At 35.9% G+C, this 21,746-nt stretch overlaps 1 protein-coding gene across 13 annotated transcripts in view; it reads left to right on the top strand.

The window, feature by feature from the left end:
• Positions 1 to 21,746, top strand: part of PPFIA2 (PTPRF interacting protein alpha 2) — a 253,973-nt gene that overhangs the window by 161,394 nt on the left and 70,833 nt on the right. For 8 of the 13 annotated variants that reach the window (XR_005559073.1, XM_039362951.1, XM_039362948.1 and 5 more), the window contains 5 exons: positions 5,766 to 5,882; positions 12,746 to 12,967; positions 14,642 to 14,788; positions 16,234 to 16,368; positions 21,534 to 21,620. Coding sequence is in view for 12 of the 13 variants with exons in the window: in XM_039362951.1 (XP_039218885.1) it covers positions 5,766 to 5,882; positions 12,746 to 12,967; positions 14,642 to 14,788; positions 16,234 to 16,368; positions 21,534 to 21,620 (708 nt within the window). In the remaining variant the exon portion in view is untranslated. The remainder of the gene's footprint in view (positions 1 to 5,765; positions 5,883 to 12,745; positions 12,968 to 14,641; positions 14,789 to 16,233; positions 16,369 to 21,533; positions 21,621 to 21,746) is intronic. The other 5 variants (XM_039362959.1, XM_039362956.1, XM_039362953.1 and 2 more) reach the window with 1 other exon arrangement.

Genomic DNA, 21,746 nt, shown 5'->3' with positions numbered 1-21,746 from the left:
ATGACTGTCAACGAGGACCAAGAAGAACTGGCCCTGAAAGGGCCCAGCATAGTCAATGTGCACCCTAGACCATGGGGACTGTGTATCCTCCCATCTATGCACAGGAGCTTGGGGCATCTCTGGGCGAGAGCGCTGGCACAGGTGGCATGCATGCACCTTAGCCTCAATGTCCTTATCTAAACCAGGCCACCACAAGTGGCTGCGCGCAAGGGCCTTCATGCGAACAATGCCAGGATGACCCTCGTGGAGGGACTCTAAGATCCTAGTCCTCATTGAGGTGGGAATGACAACTCTGTTTCCCCAAAGCAGACAAGCCTGAGAAGTGGACAACTCATTCCTTTCGGACCAGAAACTCTAAAACTCAGGACGAGGGCAGTGCTCAGGCCATCCAGACAAAACCCAAGAAAGGACACGTGAAAGTGTGTGATCTGTGCCTGTTTCAGCGGCAACATCCCTGGCATTCAGAGGGGACTCGGGCAAGGCTTGGATGGATAGAATGTTGACAGCTGGCGCAGGGTCAGCTTCTACTACTGGCAGGGGCAATCTACTGAGGCCATCAGCATGGCCCATTTCTTTCCCAGGCTTGTGGAGTAAGGAAAAATCATATGCAGACAGAAAAATAGACCACCTAAACATTCTAGGGGAAATGATTTGGGGAGTTTGTTTACATGTGGTAAACAGTCCCAACAGAGGCTTATGGTCAGTGAAGACCGTGAAATGCCTGCCATACAAGAAATCATGGAATTTTTTAATTCCAGCAACAACATCCAGAGCCTCCCTGTCTATCTGAGCGTAGTTGCACTCAGCAGAAGACAGTGTTCTGGAGTAATATGCAACAGGAACCTGAGTTCCATCAGACCTGAGGTGGCTCAGGACGGCTCCTACCCCGTAAGGGGAAGCATCACAAGCGATGCACACAGGAAGGGACTCATTGAAGTGTGCAAGTACACTGTTAGAAGTGAGTAAGGCCTTGACCTCATTGAAACTAGCCTCATGTGTTTGTGACCACTGCCACACTGCTTGTTTGTCTAATAGCCTGTGAAGAGGCTCAGCTACACTAGCTTTATGTGGAAGAAAGGAATTGTAGAAATTCAGGAGGCCCAGAAAGGCCTGAAGTTCGGCCTTAGACTTTGGCCTAGGTGCTTCTAAAATGGCAGTTAGTTTGGATTCAGCAGGGTGAATCCCAGCAGCATCAATTTTGAATCCCAGAAATTCAGTAGAAGGCACCCAAATTTTGCATTTGTCTTTTTTGAGCTTGAGGCCTGTTTTCCTGAATCTTAACAGAACAGCCCTTAGCCTTTCAGCTAGAATGTGTGTGGAGTCTCCTGCAATTAAGACATCATCAAAGTAGGGGCAAACCCCCGGTATGCCCCGTAGTGTGTTTTCCATTACGCTTTGGAAAATCCCAGGAGCGACATTCACTCCAAACTGTAGCCTTTTTACCTTAAAGGCTCCCCTGTGGGTCACAATAGTCTGAGCTATAGCAGCATCATCATCAACAGGCAGCTGTTGATACGCTTGAGCTAGGTCAAGCTTTGCAAAAACGCGCCCCCCCCTTGAGGGAGGCCAGAATATGACTGACCACAGGAACAGGATAGGCATGTTGCTGCAATGCCTTATTAAGAGTGCATTTGTAGTCAGCACAAATGCGAATGTCCCCATTTGCCTTTAGAGGCGTGACAATGGGGGTCTCCCAAGGGCTGGAATCAACAGGTTCTAGAATTCCCTGTTGGATCAGTTTGTCTAACTCAGTGTCAATTTTACTCTTTAAAGCAAAAGGGACCCTTCTTGCTTTAATTCTAATGGGAGTGACAGTGGGGTCTAGTTTTAAGGACACAGGGGGTCCCTTGAATGTGCCCAGCTGGGGGCTGAAGACATCTGCAAATTCTTTGCAGACTTCCTGTAGGTCGAGTGTTTGTAAGCTGTTGAGCCCCGTGACGTGTATCCCCAAGGCTTCAAACCAATCGAGTCCTATGAGACTCGTTCGTTCACCCCCTACTACTAATAGGTCTAGTGGACCTTCAAAATTCTTATACTGTACGTTAAGGGTGGCCTCCCCCTTAACACACACTCTCGAATTTTGAAAGTCTGTTAACACAATGTCAGAAGGCCTTAATTTAGCCTGAGTTCCACTGCCGGAACAAATCTTCCTAAATGTATGCAAGGATATGATTGAAAGGGCAGACCCCGTGTCTAGTTCCATAGTTAATGGAACCCCTTGTAGCTTCACCTTGAGTGACAGCTTTTTCTTGATGGGCTTGTGTGTGCTTGTCCTGAAGATGCTTCTTCGCGAAGCGCAAAAACCTACCCTATTCTGGCTGGGGACCCTGGTACCTTTCAGGCGCAGTTCTTCCTGAGGTTGTACCTTTCGTCGGCCCAGACACACAGCTGCAATATGTCCTTGTTTTCCGCACGCCCGGCAGATAGCGGAGCGGAACTTGCAGTCGGTTCTCCTGTGGCGACCTCCACAGCCGATGCACTTGAGGGGAGCTGAAGAGCTTCCTTTCTGATTCCCTTCCTTCGTGGGGTGGAGACGGTCGACTTCCTCGTCCGGATCCTCCTCGGAGTTCCCTTGGACGTCCTCTTGGTGCACGGATGCAACATCTGGACTGTTCCTGATTGGCCGCATGTTCTTGACGGCGCCGCCTGCTGCTTCTTCTGCGGTGACCTCTCTTAAGGCATCTTGGAAGGACAAGACTTCTTTGGCGAAAAGCCTCTGTTGTAAATCTCGATGCCTTAAGCCGCACACGAATCGGTCCCTCAGTCGTTCTTCGAGGTCCTTGAACTCACAGTGCTTGGCGGCCTTCCTCAATGCGGCGATGTACTCTTTGGCCGACTCTCCGGATCGTTGATCCCTCTGCTCGAAGGTGTGGCGCCATGCGATGACGGACATCTTGGGCTGGAAGTGCTCCTTCAATAGCTTCTTTAGATCTGCGTAGCTGACAGACTCTAATGAAACAGGTGCTGCAAGGTTCTCTGCGATTTCGAAGGCGTCTTGGCCGCAGACACAAAGCAGGGTGGCAGCCTTCAAGCTATCTTCCCTCACTTGGTTCGCCTTGAGGTAATTTTCCACCCTGGCTACGTAGGACTCCCACCGCTCTGGATGTGAGACGTCGAACTCCGAAAGCCTTCCAACCTTTGCCATCTTCAGGAGACGGGTCTATCAGCCAGCCTACCCCCGAATGCGCACTGGATTGGCGGGTAGCTGTTGAGTCAACTCCGTTCCGCCGCTCAGGACTCACTTGGGTAAGCTTACACCTCTTCCTTTCCAGACGATGTAAGGCATCCCATCCTCGTCGCCAGTGTTGAGTCCTTGGCGAAAAGCAGACACGAGAAGCAGTTGTAGTTCTCAGGTTTTCTTTTATTCTGTGTTCAGCTTACAGGTGAAGGCTTCAGCAACGCCCAAAAGCTCCCAGCCTCTTATATAGGCAATTCCCGGGTCAATGTGTTACTTTTCCCGCGCCAGCACCCGCGCATGCGCACAGGCGCTGGCGACAGCCTGTCTGGTCCCGGGCAGCTTGCACCTACCCGGGACTGCCTGCAAATGCCCCGAGCCCGTTTGCAAGGCTCGGGACATAACACCTATATTTATATTGTCAAATCAAATTAATGAAAATGAGTTAGAACTAAGCTAACAGGAATAAGAAAAAAGGAAATACAAAGTCTTCTGCTCCAGGAGCGAAGAAAAAACGTGTCTTAGAGCAAAGAGACTAAATCTAAAACTGGGGTGCAGTTGGCACAGAGGGGGTGGTACTAAATTTCAGACTTAGTCTAATTGGAGCAGATAGATTAAGACAACCCATCCATGGGTTCTCCATCTAATCATGCTGGAGAACTACAGGTAAAAAAATTCAGATTAGAAAAAACTGTTTTACAGTGAGAACTGCCAGCCAGAATACTGTAGTTTGCCTTATGAAGTTTTGTGTTCCTTTTTACTGAGAGTCCTTAAACAGAGATTAGATGACCATCTGTCCAAAATATTTCAGCAGTTCCTTCACTAAGCACGGATTGGTTTAGATGACTTATGAGTTTCATTTCAACTCTTTGATTCCATAAGGTGATAATCAGTTTGGTCTATTAGTAAGGCACTGAACTAGGAGCAGAGAAACAAAGTTCTAGACGTTTCTTTGTCCAGATGGATAAAAGCAATGGAAAGCCATTTCTGAAAATGTTGCCAAGAAAACTTAAAGATTTATCCATGTAGTTTCCAGGAGTCAAGACTGACTCAAAGGAAAAATATGCTTATGTGCAAAATAATATGTATATATACATTACATAAAATATTACCTGTAATTACAGAGGCAATATATTTCTCGTTGCCAGGGAACATAACTGAGAATGTTGTTGCATTCATATTGCGCTTGCGGGTTCCCTTTTGGTTCTTAAGTGAGAGCATTCTGATATTGATCAGACTTGGTCTGATTGAGTATTACTTTCCTTCTTAAGTCATAGATATGAAATAAAGCTAACAAAACTAAATTGGCAGATTCTGCAGTCTTATTTAGCTCTGTCATATCAAGTGAGAAACTTCAATTGAATTAGAGCTTGCAAGAATTTTGAAACAAACCTTGGGACAATGTCCAGAATGTGGCCTTCTGTGTTCAAGACATTTATAACTCCTTTTCAGATTGAAATATTTTGTAGACCATAAAAGAAATCCTCTGTATTTTGCATGCATAATGGATACGACCTTTTCCAAGGATTAAATGTTGTGGCAATTTCCATTTTAGTATAAACTGTCAAGCTGTCTGGACCTGGATTCAGCTGTAAATCACAGGCCCTGGACTTTATACTTCTTAATTAAACTGCAAGGCTCAAACTTGGTTTTAGTCTCTCAGATGTTCAAAATAGCCCAGTTAAATAAGAACTGTACTGGTGATTAGATGAAGCCATATTTAATAATTGTTTGCCATGTCATCTCCACCACTTGTTGCTTTTTCCCCTGCCTATCCCACTTTTCATTGGACTTCTCACAGTGCACTTCATGACATTGAACCTGAATACTTTGTGTTGTGGCATAGCTAGCATCTTTGCCTTTAAAACCTCTCACTTTTGTTTTAATTTTCACACAAATAACATGTGTTATTGAAATATGAATTAAATCACATTTATAACATACAGGAAATCTGTCAAATCATAGATGTGTTATAAGGCACCAGTTCTTTTATCTGTAATGTTAATTATCTGGGCAGTTAGTTAGAGTCTAGTTTAAGAAATGTGCCAAGCACATTAAACCTCCAGCTTGTAATGCATCATTTAAGCTGCACTTATTTAAAATTATGCACATTTATGTTCTGAAATACTTATATAAATTGCATTATAACTATAGAATTTAGTATTCTAAATTCAATGTACTAGCATATCCTATTTCATGGCTTCACAGATTTTACTATTCTCATTGCACTGTTTCATAGAATATAATAAAATTTGATGTGTTTTTAAATATATTTTTGCAATGAGAAAAACATCTGGCTTTCTTTATATTAGTGAGTTGTTACCCCAACAGAAAGCTATTGAGGCTAATGTTGAGGAATGCTGGGAATTACAAATCAACTTTTGGAATTCTTGCCACTGTTGTACAATAGTTGCATTTCTTCACAATGAAATAACATATATGGAAAATATAAACATCACATTTTGTTTACCATTTTTGATCACATTATCTAGTTATTGTATACTGATTTATAAGATATATTTATATTGTAAATTTATGGTGTTAACTGTATGGATTTTACATTAAGAATTTATTCTAAATTCTTTTCTAGATTATAGCTTTGCGTGAACAAAATGCACACATTCAAAGAAAAATTACATCCGGAGAGGGTCCACCTGATACAGAGCATATCAAAGGAATGGAGCCTGGACAAAAAATTCATGAAAAGGTATAAATTATATTTTTATATGTTTTTTTTAAGTCATCTGATTTGAAAAGCTAGAATCTCTTTATGTTTATTAAGTTATCAGATAGTATAATTATATATAATAGTATCAATTGCCCAGGGTGGCTAGAAGCTTGATGGCATGTATAGTAAAATATATATGCCACCAAGCTTCCAGCTACCCTGGGCAATTGATATTATTATTATTATTATTAGTAGTAGTAGTAGTAATAGTAATGGTAGTAGTAATAGTAAATGGAGTATTTTGAATTGCTTCAACAAATCTCCTTTGTTTTTGAGACAAATGTAACATTTTCCTGTTTTTAATGAAGGCAATGATAAAGGATATTTATCCTGCATAATATCCAGCTGAAGAACAGATACAACTGGGGGGAACCTGTATTGGAACAGGTTGAGAAATGATGAAGCATGCACCAGAATGCGCATGCAGTCTGTTTTGTATAGATATTGTGATGTTGCATGCATGTAAGAAACAGAGATCCATTCATCATTCTGATGAAGGCTATAGATTCTATGAATGCTTCCAGTTCCAATACATTTTTCAGATGATACTCAGAGTTTGGTCTTTGAGTGAAATATAATGTATTAATTGCGTCAAAACTGAATAAATTTGAAGCTCAGGCTTTTGAATACCTTGGGATTATTTTCCACTGTACTAGGTCCCACAAAAAAAAAATGCCAAATTCATAGACTAAAGTATCCAAGACAGTGTTGCTGTAATTAGGACTTTACATAGGCGCCTATTTTATTCCAATGCCTTTTTTTAAAAAAAATGAGCCACAAACCTTAGCACCATTGTTACGCTAAATTCAATTTGTCATTCCTTAATTATACCTTTTAGGAACCAAACCAATTAAAATGCTTCAAGGCAATTTTTCCATTTGCTAACTGTATCTCCAACATCAGTTTGGAATCAAGACTGAACTTTTCAAGACAAAGGGAAAGATTTGGATTAGAATGTTAAATTAAAATGAAATTTAATATCCTTAGGTTTGATTTGTTTATACTGATTTCAATTTATTAATTTCCTTTTGGAGACTAGGCTTTACATGTGTTTTTTCTAGAGATACTTGTGTCCCTACAGTTAGAATGTGTTGGAGCAAACAACAGAGATGAATTGCCAAATGGATTTGCCACTACTGTTGTTCTAAATCACTTTAATCTAGATAGAATTAATTGTTCCTTGAAAACAGTTGATTATTCAGTATAATAATTCTTAGTTGCAGAAGAACTAGCATATTGGCCAAGTACAATGCCATATACACGGTGGTTTTACTTGGAAAGTTCTATATAATGAGAATTTGCCCTTGAAACTCTGAAGAGGTTGAATCAGTCAAAAATTATATCCTAAATTGTACATTCAGCACTTCTCATTGTTCTGATTTTATGGTCCTTCCATTGTATCTATGATATATCTATTTTTTGGCTTGCCAGTTCAGATCTGAACATAAATTAAAAGGTGGTCAAATTTTGTGTCATGACCTGTAAGATTAGAGAATAAAATGGTGAAAAAAGCAAGGTTCTACATTTAGGCAAGAAAAACCAAATGCACAAGTACAGCATAGGTGGCACCATGCTCAATAGTAGTAACTGTGAGAGGGACCTCGGAGTCCTAGTAGACAATCAGTTAAATATGAGCCAGCAGTGTGCGGCAGCTGCCAAAAAGGCCAACACAGTACTAGGCTGCATTAACAGAGGGATAGAATCAAGATCACGCGAAGTATTAATACCACTCTTCAATGCCTTGGTAAGGCCACACTTGGAATACTGCATCCAGTTTTGGTCACCACGATGTAAAAAAGATGTTGAGACTCTAGAAAGAGTACAGAGAAGAGCAACAAAGATGATTAGGGGACTGGAGGCTAAAACATATAAGGAACGGTTGCTAGAATTGGGTATGTCTAGTTTAACGAAGAGAAGGACAAGGGGGGACATGATAGCAGTATTCCAATATCTCAGGGGCTGCCATAAAGAAGAGGGAATTAAGCTATTTTCCAAAGCACCTGAAGGCAGGACAAGAAGCAACGGGTGGAAACTAATCAAGGAGAGAAGCAACCTAGAACTAAGGAGAAACTTCCTGACAGTGAGAACAATTAATCAGTGGAACAGCCTGCCTCCAGAAGCAGTAAATGCTCCAACACTGGAAGTTTTTAAGAAGAGACTGGACAGCCATTTGTCCGAAATGGTGTAGGGTTTCCTGCCCGAGCAGGGGGTTGGACTAGATGACCTCCAAGGTCCCTTCCAACTTTACTATTATTATTATTGTTATTATTATTATTAAAAATGTATTGCTGTCACTTAATTGGAACAAAGCAGACTCCTTAATTCTGAGATAAACTTGCTTTGTAATTTTTAGGTTAGGTTATTATACTAATTTATACCATCTTGAAAATATATGTTTACAATTTGAGCATAAAATAAAGTTATTGGATTTTGTTTGACTTGAATATATAAAATTTATATCAAGTGCAATCTTTATCTGAAGCCTTTATTAACATGTCTCATTTTATATTGAAAGGCAACATTTAAAATGTCTTATTTTTCTCATTTGTGTAAGGATGTCAGGCTTTTTGCAGTTAACTGCACAATCCTTACGATGCTAGCAAACCATAAAACTATTGGGTGTCTGCACTGTTAGGATTTTAAGTTAGAATTCTATTTTTATTTTTGCTACAAGGATGTTATTTCTAAAATTCTACTTGTAATAAAATGTGAAGCATTCCTTATATCTCTGCAGGATTCATAATGTGATTTGATAACCAGAGGATAGCATTTTTTTTTAAAAAAAAGTTTCCTTACATAAAATATTTTTAAAAAAGAGACAACAGCCAAAAAAAGGAGAATGCTAACTAGAATCCTGCTTTTTCATTTGTCATTTTCAATAAACAGAGATCCCAGTCAGCATCTGAAGACAGGATTGCTTCAGTCATTTTTCTGCTTCATTTTGTTGCACACTTAGATGAGATTGCTTAAGTGGCTATAGTAGGAACTGTAGTTCAGCAATACAGACAGCTCTCAACTTACCAGTGGTGATGTAGAGACTGTTCAAATTTATGGCAGACAATCCAGTTCCAAAGATCCAGTGGCTACCTTCCCCCTCCCATGTCCTATGACTGCATGTTGGGCACAAAAGCAGCCTGTATTTATGACCATTTGCAGGATCCCACAATCACATGACTGCATTTTAATAGTTTTGCTAAAAACTGGCACTTATTTCCAGTTTTCAGCAAAACCGGTTTATAGGGAAGCATTGGTTCACTTAACAGCCACAACATTCACTTAAAGACTGCTGCAAAACAGTATGTAAAATTGGATTGATCATATTGGTGATACATTTTACAAATGGCATGACTTGCAACCGTGATGCACAAGCTCCATTATGATTATGAGGATCACCTATATTCAGCACCACTAGTTCCCTCCACAATCAGTTCTACAAGCTGAATGTTTAACACAAAGATAGTAACGAAGAATAAGCTAGAGATCCACCAATAAACACATATACTAAGAATAAATTAAGAGTTTCATCAGTAAATGGATGTAGTTTCACTTAACAGGGCATGTCATAGTTAATCAAGATTCTATAAAGGTTTGGTTCAGCATTTGTTGCTATAGCTAGAGAATCTTTCAAACACAAAACCTGCCATATCTCCGTAAATATATTTGTAGAAAATTTAGTATAGAATGTTAAATGATATGCTGACAATTGTTAGCGTCTTGATGAGGTAATGTATTGTTATATGTGGCTATTCACAATACCGATAAACTGCATAATTATGTTTTTGTGAATGCCAATATATTAGAGCAAGAAAATATTAGGCAGATTTTTTAGTTTAATAAAGTTAATAACAGTTAATCAGATTATAATCTTTTAAATGATTAATTAGCTAAGCACATCTTTCCAAATATTGTTCATGCTTGAAATATGCCTTCAGAGAATGATCTGTTGTCCTTGCAGCAGGAACATGCTGATTTCAATGCACAAGCAAGAATTAGAACAGATAACAGAATAAATGTTGGAAGGGACTTTGGAGGTCTTCTAATCCAACCCCCTGCTCAAGCAGGAAACCCTATACCCAGTGGAGGGATTCAGAACAGACTTCCGGAAGCGGCATCCACACAGAGAACCGGTTCTTTACATATTTGAATCCCACCACTGCCTATACTATTTCAGGCAAATGGTTGTCCAGTGTCTTCTTAAAAACTTCCAGTGTTGGAGTTTCTTTTTGAAGCAGAACACAGACTTCAAATCATAAGACACATGCGCATTTCTGACTCATACAAAACACAGTTACGCATATGCTAATAATGTCACACTTTCTAGACAATATATGTTTCCCAGAACACATTGCTGAGATTCTGTGAGTTTTTTGTATGTCAGGAAGTTCAAATGTGATTCATTGACTCTGTTCAAATCAGCAGGAGGCAAATTGTATAGGTAGCTTTTATGATTTGAATAAAACTGTTAATGTTAGTCATTTATAAATATAGGATTAATTGCTATTTTTGAGCCAAAAAAATAACTGTATGAGTCAATAAGCACATACTGCAGTTGACCAAAATGAGATCCCGTTAGCACAAAGTATGATCATCTTAACATCAGGTAAATATTTATATAGAAATCACAGTGGTACCTATTATCTCTTCTGAAGGTTGGAATCCTTTCCCATTAAGCTATTGCTATACTTTCTAAATATATTTAATCTCCTATTAAAGCTCAAAAGAGTAGAAATATTTTAAATCTTTGAAGCAATCTATTTTATAAATAAAGCAAAATTACTTATTCAAACAATTACTTATGAAAATAAGCTAAATGTAATATAAACTAGGAATTAATTCTAAGGCTTTAAAATAATATTCTTATTGCATTAATATTAAAAATGTGTTATTTTGCAGTTACAATGCTTCCATGTTTGAGCAAATGAATTTCACACTAAAAATTGACTATAGTAATAATGTTTATTTGGCGTAGTCTGCTTTATCATTTTTTTCAAGGTAAACATTTTTTAAAAATAATAGTTCAGCTTACCACATATATACATTACAAAATATTTGAAGAATAAATCAAATGAAAAAGGAAAACACAGCATACACATACAACCATTGTAATAAATCCAGCTTTATCTAGCGGATTAAATGATCAGAAAACATTTATATATCCAATTTGTGGAAGATACAAAAAGAATATAAACTTCTACAAAAACAATTTTGAAAAAAATTCTAAAATTCTAAATTCTTCCAAATGAGTTGCTGATTTTGCACATTAAATATAGTTTAATGTTCTAAGAGTACTTCTACATAGGTACCTAGTCTTTTTGTAAGTATATTTCAGAGAGCATAACCAATGCAGGATTGGTAAGAAAATATAATCTACATATCTATGTAGTTCTAATCCCTCTTGTTCTGGTTCTTAAGTATATTGCTATCAGCATTTGATATGTTTGTGGGGTTTTTTTTAAAAAAATTTTTTTTTATTAAGTAAAAAGAAAAAAAAGGATTAAAAACATTGAACATGGTAAATCGTCTTTGACTGACATCTCAGTCCATATTGTACATTAATTATATATAATATACCTATATACAACTATACATTTCTAGTCTCTATCTCAGTTTATCTCTTTACTGTGACCTCCATTTTTTTCCCTCCATCTATAAAATTTATTCCATATTCAATAAAATTCTATTTCTTCCTGATTTTTTAACCTTTTAGTTATCCTATCTAGTTCTGCGCAATACATAATTTTCTTTATTAGTGCTTCCCCACTCGATACTTCCATTGCTTTCCACTTTTGAGCAAATAGTATCCTTGCTGTTGTGACCACATGGATAATTAAATATGTGTCCTCTTTATTTACATTTTTCTCTAGTATTCCTAATAGTAATGTCTCCAGTTTGTATTGAATGTTTTGCCTAGTCATTTCTATTGCCCAATCCCAGACCATATGCCAGTACACCTGTGCTTCTCTACATGTCCACCATACATGAAAAAGGTGCCCTTTTCTTTTTTACATTTCCAACACATAGATAAATATTCGTTATACATTTTGGCTAATCTGGCCGGAGGGAGATGCCATCTGTAAACCATCTTATACAGGTTTTCTTTATATGATGTCGCCACTGTGATTTTGTTATTTCGCTCCCATACTTGCTGCCATTGATCCATATTTATATTATATCCTAGATCTATTGTCCATGTCACCATTGTTTCTTTAACCTGCTCCTCATATAGCTTTTGTTCCAACAGGTGTTTATAAATATTCTTTATTTGTTTTTTATCCGGGCCTAGCAGTATTTTATCTAACCCCATATCTTGTCTGTTAATTCCCCATTCTTGCTTATCTTTCATGTATCTTGCTTGTATCTGGAGATAAGACCACCACTCCATGTCTATTCCTTGTTGTTTTAGCTCTTGTTTTTGTTTTAAATAACCTTCTTCTGTCAAGATGTCTTTATATATAATAGCTTTGTCTATCCTGTACAAATTGGGGTATGTGACTGCCTCCAATGGCGATAGCCAAGCCAGGATCTTTGTGTAATATTGATGTTTAACTATATTCCAGCTTTTTATTAATTCTTACCAAACCTTATGTCTTAAAAAATATTGGTGGTTTCTGCTTTGCCTCATCCATATGTGAGCATGCCAACCCTGCTGGAGGTCATAACCCTCTAAATGTAAACATCTTTTATTTTCTAAGATTATCCAGTCTCTAATCCATGTTAGGGCCGCTGCTTGGTAATATAGCTCCCAATCTGGGAAACCTAAACCTCCCCTCTCTTTGGCATCCTGTAGTGCCTTTAATTTTATTCTTGCCTTCTTACCGGAGTTTGTGGGTTTTTTTGAACAGCGTCTGTCAAATGGCTCTATAGACTCAAATGATGAGACTGCTCAGTTGGTAGAACTGCAAGAACTTCTCGAAAAGCAAAATTATGAAATGGCACAGATGAAGGATCGCTTGGCTGCACTGTCTTCCAGAGTTGGAGAGGTGGAGCAAGATGCAGAAACTGCTAGGAAGGACCTCATTAAAACTGAAGAACTGAACAGCAAATATCAGAGAGATATTAGAGAGGTAAATCTCTTTTGGATATTCATCCTGTCATCTATTCAGGTTTGAGGATAATTTTATTTAGTGCAATAGAGTTCTTCCACAGCCAATTGGGGAAAAATAAATTTGCCTTTAACATTTAGCATTCAGTTTAAGATGTTTAATAGTAGATGAATATTCTGATAGCACTTGTATTTTTGCATCCATGTGTAGCAGTTTAAGCACTATTTCGCTACGACTTACCAAGGGAAATAAAGAGCTTGCTCTATGAAACAACTCAGAGAGACAGAGAAGATCTGTTGGTTTGACACAAAACTAATCAACTTGTGATACATTGTAGAAACATAATTTGCAGTGCAGGACTAGTCAAGAAGGGTAGGTTAATCATCAAATTAGTACTAACCACTATAACATTGTTTTTAATATATTGTTTCTGTGACATCTGTTGACAAAACTAAATGAAAATTCCTAAATTCTCCTGCTAATTGCTCATTCCCAAATGATGACATGTTGAGCAGAACTTTATTTTGTCCTAATTTTGTTAATTTACATCACCATAATGCTCTTTCTTTTGCTATTTAAAATAATTTAATTTAATTGCATTTAAAATATGTTTACTTTTCAGGATTTTCACACTGTGAAGAATTACAATAGGATAGAATGTTGGAGAAAAAGCAGAAAACATTCCAAATGTTTATAAAATATAATGATAAAATATTTATAAAACATGTTTATAAAAATACAAATTATCCAGAAAAGTAAATTGAATAGATGATTTGAAGAGATACTTTGCATTTTAAAATATGTCTACATTGTCAGGAAGCAGCCTTATTATCATAAGATAATAAGAATTGTCCTCATATCCAAATCTTGGTTTTGAACTATGGAAAATAGGATTAAAAAAACCTAAATTATCTTTACCAAAGTCCATGTTCTTTTGTAAACCCAGTTTTACAGGCACATTCACCACCAGCCATTTAGCCCTTTCTTGTGTAAATTTCCAGGGCATCCTATTTTTATTTGCATTATCTGTTCCATAACCAGGATAAATCTATTTCTCTGTATTTATTGGTCAATTACCAAATAAAATTGATCTAATTATATTTTATTATTCTAATTTTGCTACGTTGTGTAACAGCTTCACCTACAATGGTTGCCAGTAGTCACTGTTAGATGTTAACCTTGTTTTGTTTGCTTTACTGAACATATTTTTATTGGTCAATGACCAAATAAAGTTTATGTCTATCTGTCTGTCAAAATTATCAGTTGTATTTCTTTTCTCCCCCTTTAACTTTGTTATATTAGAAGGATATATCTGTACATGTTTATTATTATTTTGGTCACAATATATGTAAGAAATATAGAGGCAAAAATATATAAGACAGAACTAATCATTTAACAACATTTTTGTAAATAAAATCTGTTTATAATGAATGAATGCAGTACTAGACAGACAAGCAATATCGGATATCCAATATTTTGATCTGCATCAGGATCTTGGAATTCTAGCAATTATGTTTTTTTTAGAATCCACACTTAAATAATTTCTCCATTAGGTTTAATGCTAAAACTGCTTTTCAGTTTGTCTATTTCTAGGTGAGTAAATTTCATTGCAAACTTTTCCCACACTGTTGAATAGGACACCAATTGCTAGCCACTCCAACGTTGTATTCTAATGTGCTGCTTAATTCTTTCAAGGCTATGGCCCAGAAAGAAGATATGGAAGAAAGAATAACTACCCTGGAGAAACGTTACCTAAGTGCACAGAGGGAATCTACTTCCATACATGACATGAATGACAAATTGGAAAATGAACTGGCAAACAAAGAAGCCATCCTACGTCAGGTTCTGTATTGGGATTGCGGCTACAGCTCAAATGAATTGTAGGAGAAACTATTCAGATTAGCCCCCTCCTCCCCTATTTATGCATTACATTTGTTTTAAATTACAACAGGCATGTTTACATTCATTGATTTCTACAGATTGAAGTCAGGAATGAATTTGGATTTTCATATAATCAAGGTGAGAGGCTAACACAAATCATGTGTAGGATTAGACCTTTTTTTAAAAAAAATGCCATCATGAGAAGATATTATTTTGGAATTTGTTGGGTTGTAAGACCAGGTATCTGCCAAGTTAAGAAGCAAACATTTAAGAATATTCTAAGGTAAGACAGAGGCAAATCAAATGAAAGGGGTGGCAGATACATAGCAGCATATGTAGGCACACATTAACTGTACAGTATTCTACATTGTTATTTTATGCTAATAAACATAGCTTAATAGTAAGTTACAAAATGAACTAAGAGTTAAATCATAGTAAATACAATTGAACACAAAAAATGTTCACCTTTTCAATGAGACTGCTTTGTAAAAGTTATGGCAAAGGGACTGTGCTCTAATTTTGGCACAAAAAGAAAGAAAAAACATGGCAAGATATTCTCCTCTTGGTATATGAAAGAGGTAAACTAAGCTATTAATTGGATTCCCTGGTACACCTTATGAACTTTATAATCTGCAAATGGCATTCAATCATGTGAATGTTAATTCGGTTTACTTATATATAATTATTTATCTTACTTTACTACTTATAATTTAGGAACAAGGAAATATTTGTTCTTAAGCAGCTGGCAAAGAATACTAGCTGAGATATAGAATTGAAGCCCATACAAGATAGAAATTAAAATTTCCAAAACAACAATAATGTAGGAAATTGTGGTGTGTGTATATGTAGAGAGAGAGAGAGAACAGTACATGAGTTGTATAATATATTAAAATTCAGTATGAGATTTTTATTATGCTAATTTGGAATTTTCTTGTACAGTAGATCTATAGATGCCACTTATAATTTCTTCCACTTTCTTATCATACTATTAGCATACTTCAGAGAAAAGTGTAATATTTGGTTGATATAGGTGGGATACATAAAATGTCAATGAAAGCTGGCTTAACTTACTAAATTTTCCCACCAAGACATCCCTCTTTTTTATTAATTTTTAATATTTGAATGATATATTAATTGGAAATAAATAACACAGAAAACAGTTTTTTTCAGTTTCATTGGGGCATATGATGGGAAAGGATCAGCAGTTGTCACCAGTGGATGATATAGTATTTGCAGAAACAGGAGATTTACTTAACTTATTAGAAATTTAATTATACAATGAACCATATTGGTTTGGGAAATTTTAATCTCCAGTTGTTTCTATGAATGTGTATTTTTTTTCTTATCCTTCCCTCCATTGTTCAGTTCCTAATCTAATCTTTAATCTTACAATTTCTGGATTTTAGATGGAGGAAAAAAACAGGCAGCTGCAAGAACGTCTCGAGCTAGCTGAGCAAAAGCTACAACAAACAATGAGAAAAGCTGAGACTTTACCAGAAGTGGAGGCAGAATTGGCCCAGAGAATTGCAGCACTGACTAAGGTAATGTAAGTTTAAGAATAGGTTAGTATCTGAAAATTGATTTCTTTTAAAATTGATTTTTCATCCATTTCTCCTCCCTTCAGCACCGTCAGCAGCAATAAAAGACTTTTGGAGTGGACAAGATGATTCTACTTAATGGCACCGTAAATAAATATTAATTAGACAAAGTTACTTGCTTTAGTTTAATTTAATTTAATGGCAGAGGTATTGCTTTGTGTTTCTTTTATGGCTTCATATATTTCTGCCAATATACCACAGGAGTTTATTTTATAATACATTGTATTATAAAAGAATTATGATTAACCCAGTTCAGCTAAACATCATGAAATTTATTTGTCATCGAATTTTCTTTTTTACATCACATTGATTTAGCAAAACACAGAGATCACTTTCATTAAAATAAATTTCAAGATTCAGGTTTTTTTTTCCTTGGCCACACATGAAGGATTCTGTGTTGCATGAGAGCATTAAGAGCTTGGATAGGACAAGTGCTTGATAAATTATTCCAGTAATATGCAGTCCACATCTCTGGAATTTGCATATTGGCTCCATGGTAAAATGTACAGGTTGCCAAGCTTAGTTGTTATGGAAGAACAACTTATAAAAAGTAAAGGCACACTACACTTGTAAATCCTTTGCAGTTCCTCTTTATTAGCTTTGAAACCATAGTGTTTTGCTTTGTACTGTGGAGTTTCCTCTGCATATCTTATTGTGCAACAATGCCCAGTTTCTCTTCTGCAACACTCACCTCCTGAATAAAGATGCAGAGAAATGGCATATTTGATTTTGATAAGTCTGTAAAACATATATGAATGATATTCAGTAGAAAGAAAGCCCTTTTCAATGAAAATGTTATATTAAAAACTCAGAACAACTTCAAATGGTACAAAAATGATTTTGTGTTTCCTGCTTTCATTTCAAAATATTAATGGATTATTCCTTCTTGGCTACCTGTGCAAATACTTTTCAGTTGCTCATGCAACCGTTTAATGAGATAATATTTTCCTGCTCTGTTAGGGTTTCTGGTAATATACAAAAAATCATTTAATCTGCAAAGTGATGTCTTGAAAAGGAAACATCAATGCACATGAATGTTTCTACATTTTCTACAGAGAGAGTAGATGAATGAATGTTTTTGTATATCTTCTATATCTTCTAACTGAATAAATTAAGACAAATGCATACATTAATGCTCTATAAAGCAACATTTATTATTCCAACTTAGAGTTCTCTAATTTAGAGTTCTCTACTATGCAGTCAGATGAAAATAAGAAGTATAAGATTTATTTTTCAATATATAGCCTGCCAAAGTGGTTCAGTCTTATCTATCTTCTCTACTGTCTCTATGTTGGTGAGGAAGGGTAATATTAATATTTGCGGTGATATTACTTATAAGCTATTTTTGTTGTACTATAAACATATTAGCTGTTCCCAAACCTTTCAGTTCTGTTGTTCAGTAAATATTTATGGCTTATATACTGTATTTCATTTAAATTTTGTTGTGTAAATTAGATTTGTGTGTAGGTTAAATGACTTTAAGGAGGTAGGGGGAAGCTTCTATTTAAACCAGCCAACTCAGTCTGTGTTCTTTCTTGATATAGAGATTTCAACTCTCTATATCAACTAAAAGGTGTTTAGGTTAGAGGGTCCTAAATTAGATAATTACATTATAGGTGATATAGCTAAAGTGGGTTCAAAAGATAGGTTTAGTACTTGACCCTTCTACAAGCAAAGTATCTGAAATACCAAGCAAAAACACAGCAGGGATCTTCTTTGAAATATGAGGAGTGGTAGGCAATAGTTCTTACAAATCCAGCTCAGGCATGGCCTTTAATCTTCCATAATATAGCACTTAGTTGGCAGTTTGCCCAGATATCCAATAGGAGGAAGGTATGTTGAATATGTTTGGCACCTTGAGTATTTTTGAAAATAATAAAGGCAGAATAGAAATCAATAAATAAAGGTTCTGTGGGAAAGGAGACAAAAGTTGAGGATAAGAAGCATCAGCCTACTCCATCTAATTCATCCAAATTCAATCACTAAAACAGGAAGACAGTTTACAGGCTTCATACTAATATCCAATTTTGAGGATCATTGAAAATTAGATTATATCACTTTGTCCTTATCTTCTTTTAATGTCTCTTTAAAGTATACAGTATTAATAATAAGAGCTCTGATGAAATGTCATGTGACACCAATTTGTCTGATTAAGCTTTTTTCCAGACTGACTGAATTATTATGGATTGTTAAGAGAGCTGAAGCCAATTTTAGCTCTCATTAAGCCTAAAGGTGGATAGTCTTAACTACAATTTAGTAACAGGACAGTGTAGATTATACATTTGGTTTGATGTCCTACACAGTAGTCCAAACAGTTTTGTCCCATGATGCACCATTTCGTCTAATTAATGGTTACAGACATAAGAGTTTTAATAATGTATAGATTTAATGCTTCATCAATTTTTAATTTCAAAGAACTGAGAATGACATGACTTATATATGACTAAAAAAAATCCCGATTGATACTATGGTTTGGAAGCTACTTTTCTGCATATGCAGTAAAGGTTTTTGACCAAAACCTATAGCCATAATTGATAGGTTATCTTTATGAGATTATTTGATAAGGACAAAGTCTATGTAGTCTGGTCTGGGCAAAAAATGTAATAATCATAAATTAAAGCAAGGGTGACAAATCTTAACTTATAATCAGACCACATCACTGAAATTTGGAAGGGAGAAGGGTAAAAGTCAAGAGTGATAAGTTTATGTCATTGAGAAAGGGTTTTAAGGATGAGAACGGGAATAGTTTATTTTCCAAATGCCTTCTACTCCCATTCATGCCTTAACTCCTTACAAATCCATTATTGTGGAGTAGACTGAATTGATCAATATCAGACCATATGATTCTGGGGTATATTGTTGACTTACAAGGAAAATAACTGCTGAGAGTAATGGAAGACAGACGTGTATAAGGCTTCCATGCATAGTTAATCTGTATACAGAAAAGTTTTTTACCATTTCATAATAATAGAATTTTAGTTTATCCATTGAAATAAAATGCAGGAAGAATTGTGGTCTGATAGAACAAAGTATTTTTTCACACAGCACATAATATTGAGGAATTTGCTGTCAGGATATGTAGTAATGGCAGCCAGTTAAGGGCCAGTAGCTATCAAAAAGTTCTGAATGTGTCATGGAAGTTTAAACTACCCATGTCAAATAATATTAATATTTATTTTCTCCTGAATCATGGAGGAACATGCTTTGTTGAGAGGTAATAGGAAAAGGGGTTAGTGTGTCTTGTGGACTTCTCACATATTTCAGTGGGCTACTGTGTGATAGACTAGAATGTTTTTTGGCATGATTCAGCTGGAGTCTTTTTGTATTTATATTTATTTATTTATTTATTTTATGAGACTTATATACCGCTTTAAGTGCAAGCACTCTCTAAGCGGTGTACACCAGTAAGCAATGTATATATATATTTACATTGCCCCCAGCAATCTGGGTCCTCATTTTACCTACCTCGGAAGGATGGAAGGCTGAGTCAACCTATATCTTATAATAGTTTTTTGTGGATCTGAAAGTGAGTAATAGTTATTTTCTTTGGGAACTGCTGTGTTGTTGTTTTTTTAAGGTATTCTGATTACCTCCTCCAGAGTATTGGAAAAAAGGAAAAACTTGTGAAATCTTTTTTCTAACAGGACAGTGGAGTCACTTACCTAGATCATGCAGCTTGATTCTAAGATTAAATATTTAGAAAGTTTGACTTCTGAGATGTATCCTCTGGCAATAATATTTTCTTGATGGTTTCAGAAAAAGTTGAGAGTTTAACTTTGTTTCAGATAAGGCCTCTGTGTGGTAATTTTATCAACTTGATCCTTTTTGTAGTCAACAGAACGAACTATCAGTGAAGGCTATGAGAACATCTTCCTGATGTTCATGGAATTTTTGGTAATAAAAATGTTTCCCTTTAAATAAAATAACCATTTTTGAAGCATAATTGAAGCAACAGATCAGTTTTATGCTTTGCAATGACTCTTCAATATGTTTTGCGTTATTTCATAATCAGTACCCTGAAATAATCATTAATGTCTTCTCTTAATTTTGTGCCATCAAGTTCAAATGCTTCTCTCTAGTCATCTCTGATATCTTCCAGAAGCTCAAAACAATTTTCTGATTTTAGGATCTGGCATGGATAGTAAAAACAGCACTGGCCCTCATACTCAGCTGTATTTAATCACAAATTGTTTTCAAACAATGTACATGTTTTTACAGAAGTGAAAAGGACTGACTCAAAAGTGCCAATCTAATATTATAAATTTACGCCACAATCATGTGTTCACTTACTTAGAAATAAATCTGATTGAATTTAATGTGAGATATATTTTATAAGATTGACTTAAAATCTCATTGCTTGGTAAGGTAAAGACAAAACCCACAATACATTTTAGAGTTTTACTAAATGTTTATAGTCAGCATAGAGTTCACAATAATATATTTCCCCAGATTGTAGTTTAGTGCCCAACAAAATGCTATAGTGTATCCAGTCATGGTCTATGCCTTTGGTAAAGCAATTAGATATTTGCTTTATATTCACTCCTATTTAGTACTTTTCATTGGGAGAGGACTTTGTTCCTTTACCTAGAAATTCAGTATCATTTATTTGCTTTTGTACCTTAAAGGGAATCTACGTGACATTATTCTAAAAATGTTTAATCCATTTATTTAATACAACCTGTAACACTGTATACCCTGTTTTCATTATGATTGTAGGATAATCTTCAAAAACACATTCTGGCACTGACTTTTCACGCACTAATTATGAGTTTACCCAAATTCCAATCAGACTTGGTATTTCTCATAGTTACTTTGAATACCTCTCTGCGGAGGAAGAATAATTCTCATCAGCCAGCCATCACTAACTTGGAATTTCCATACTTAGGTTGTTGGCTTTTTTAGCATTCCATTGTTTTCACTCCATCTGCATCAACTGCCTCATATCACCCTATTGTAAGTGTGGTTTATTCTACATAAAATTTTGTCAGTTAAAATATTAAATTTGCAATCACACTTTTATTTTAAGCATTCTGTGCTGTATTCTGTTCAGTGTGGTGTCTTTAGTTCTGATTTTTCAATTTTGTCCCTCTCCTTTTCCTTGATGTTAGTCTGATCCAACCTCTTCTACCTCATCTGATGATTATCAATATGTTATGGAAGCTAAACTACAAGAAATGATCTCCATACGTAGGAAGGTAGTCCTACAGGACTTTACTTTCTATTGCTAAATAGAATCTCATCTGATTTTGTTTTTATATTTTTAAGAATTCTTTTAATTTCTGTATTTATTTTATTGATAATCAACCATTCTGCAGTTCAAT

This window comes from Crotalus tigris, unplaced genomic scaffold (genome assembly GCF_016545835.1).
Source record: "Crotalus tigris isolate CLP2741 ecotype Arizona unplaced genomic scaffold, ASM1654583v1 scf7180000019496.3020429, whole genome shotgun sequence".
Classification (NCBI taxonomy): Eukaryota; Metazoa; Chordata; class Lepidosauria; order Squamata; family Viperidae; genus Crotalus; species Crotalus tigris.
The sequence above is the reverse complement of the archived record's forward strand: the minus strand, read 5'-3'. Positions and strand labels throughout refer to the sequence as shown.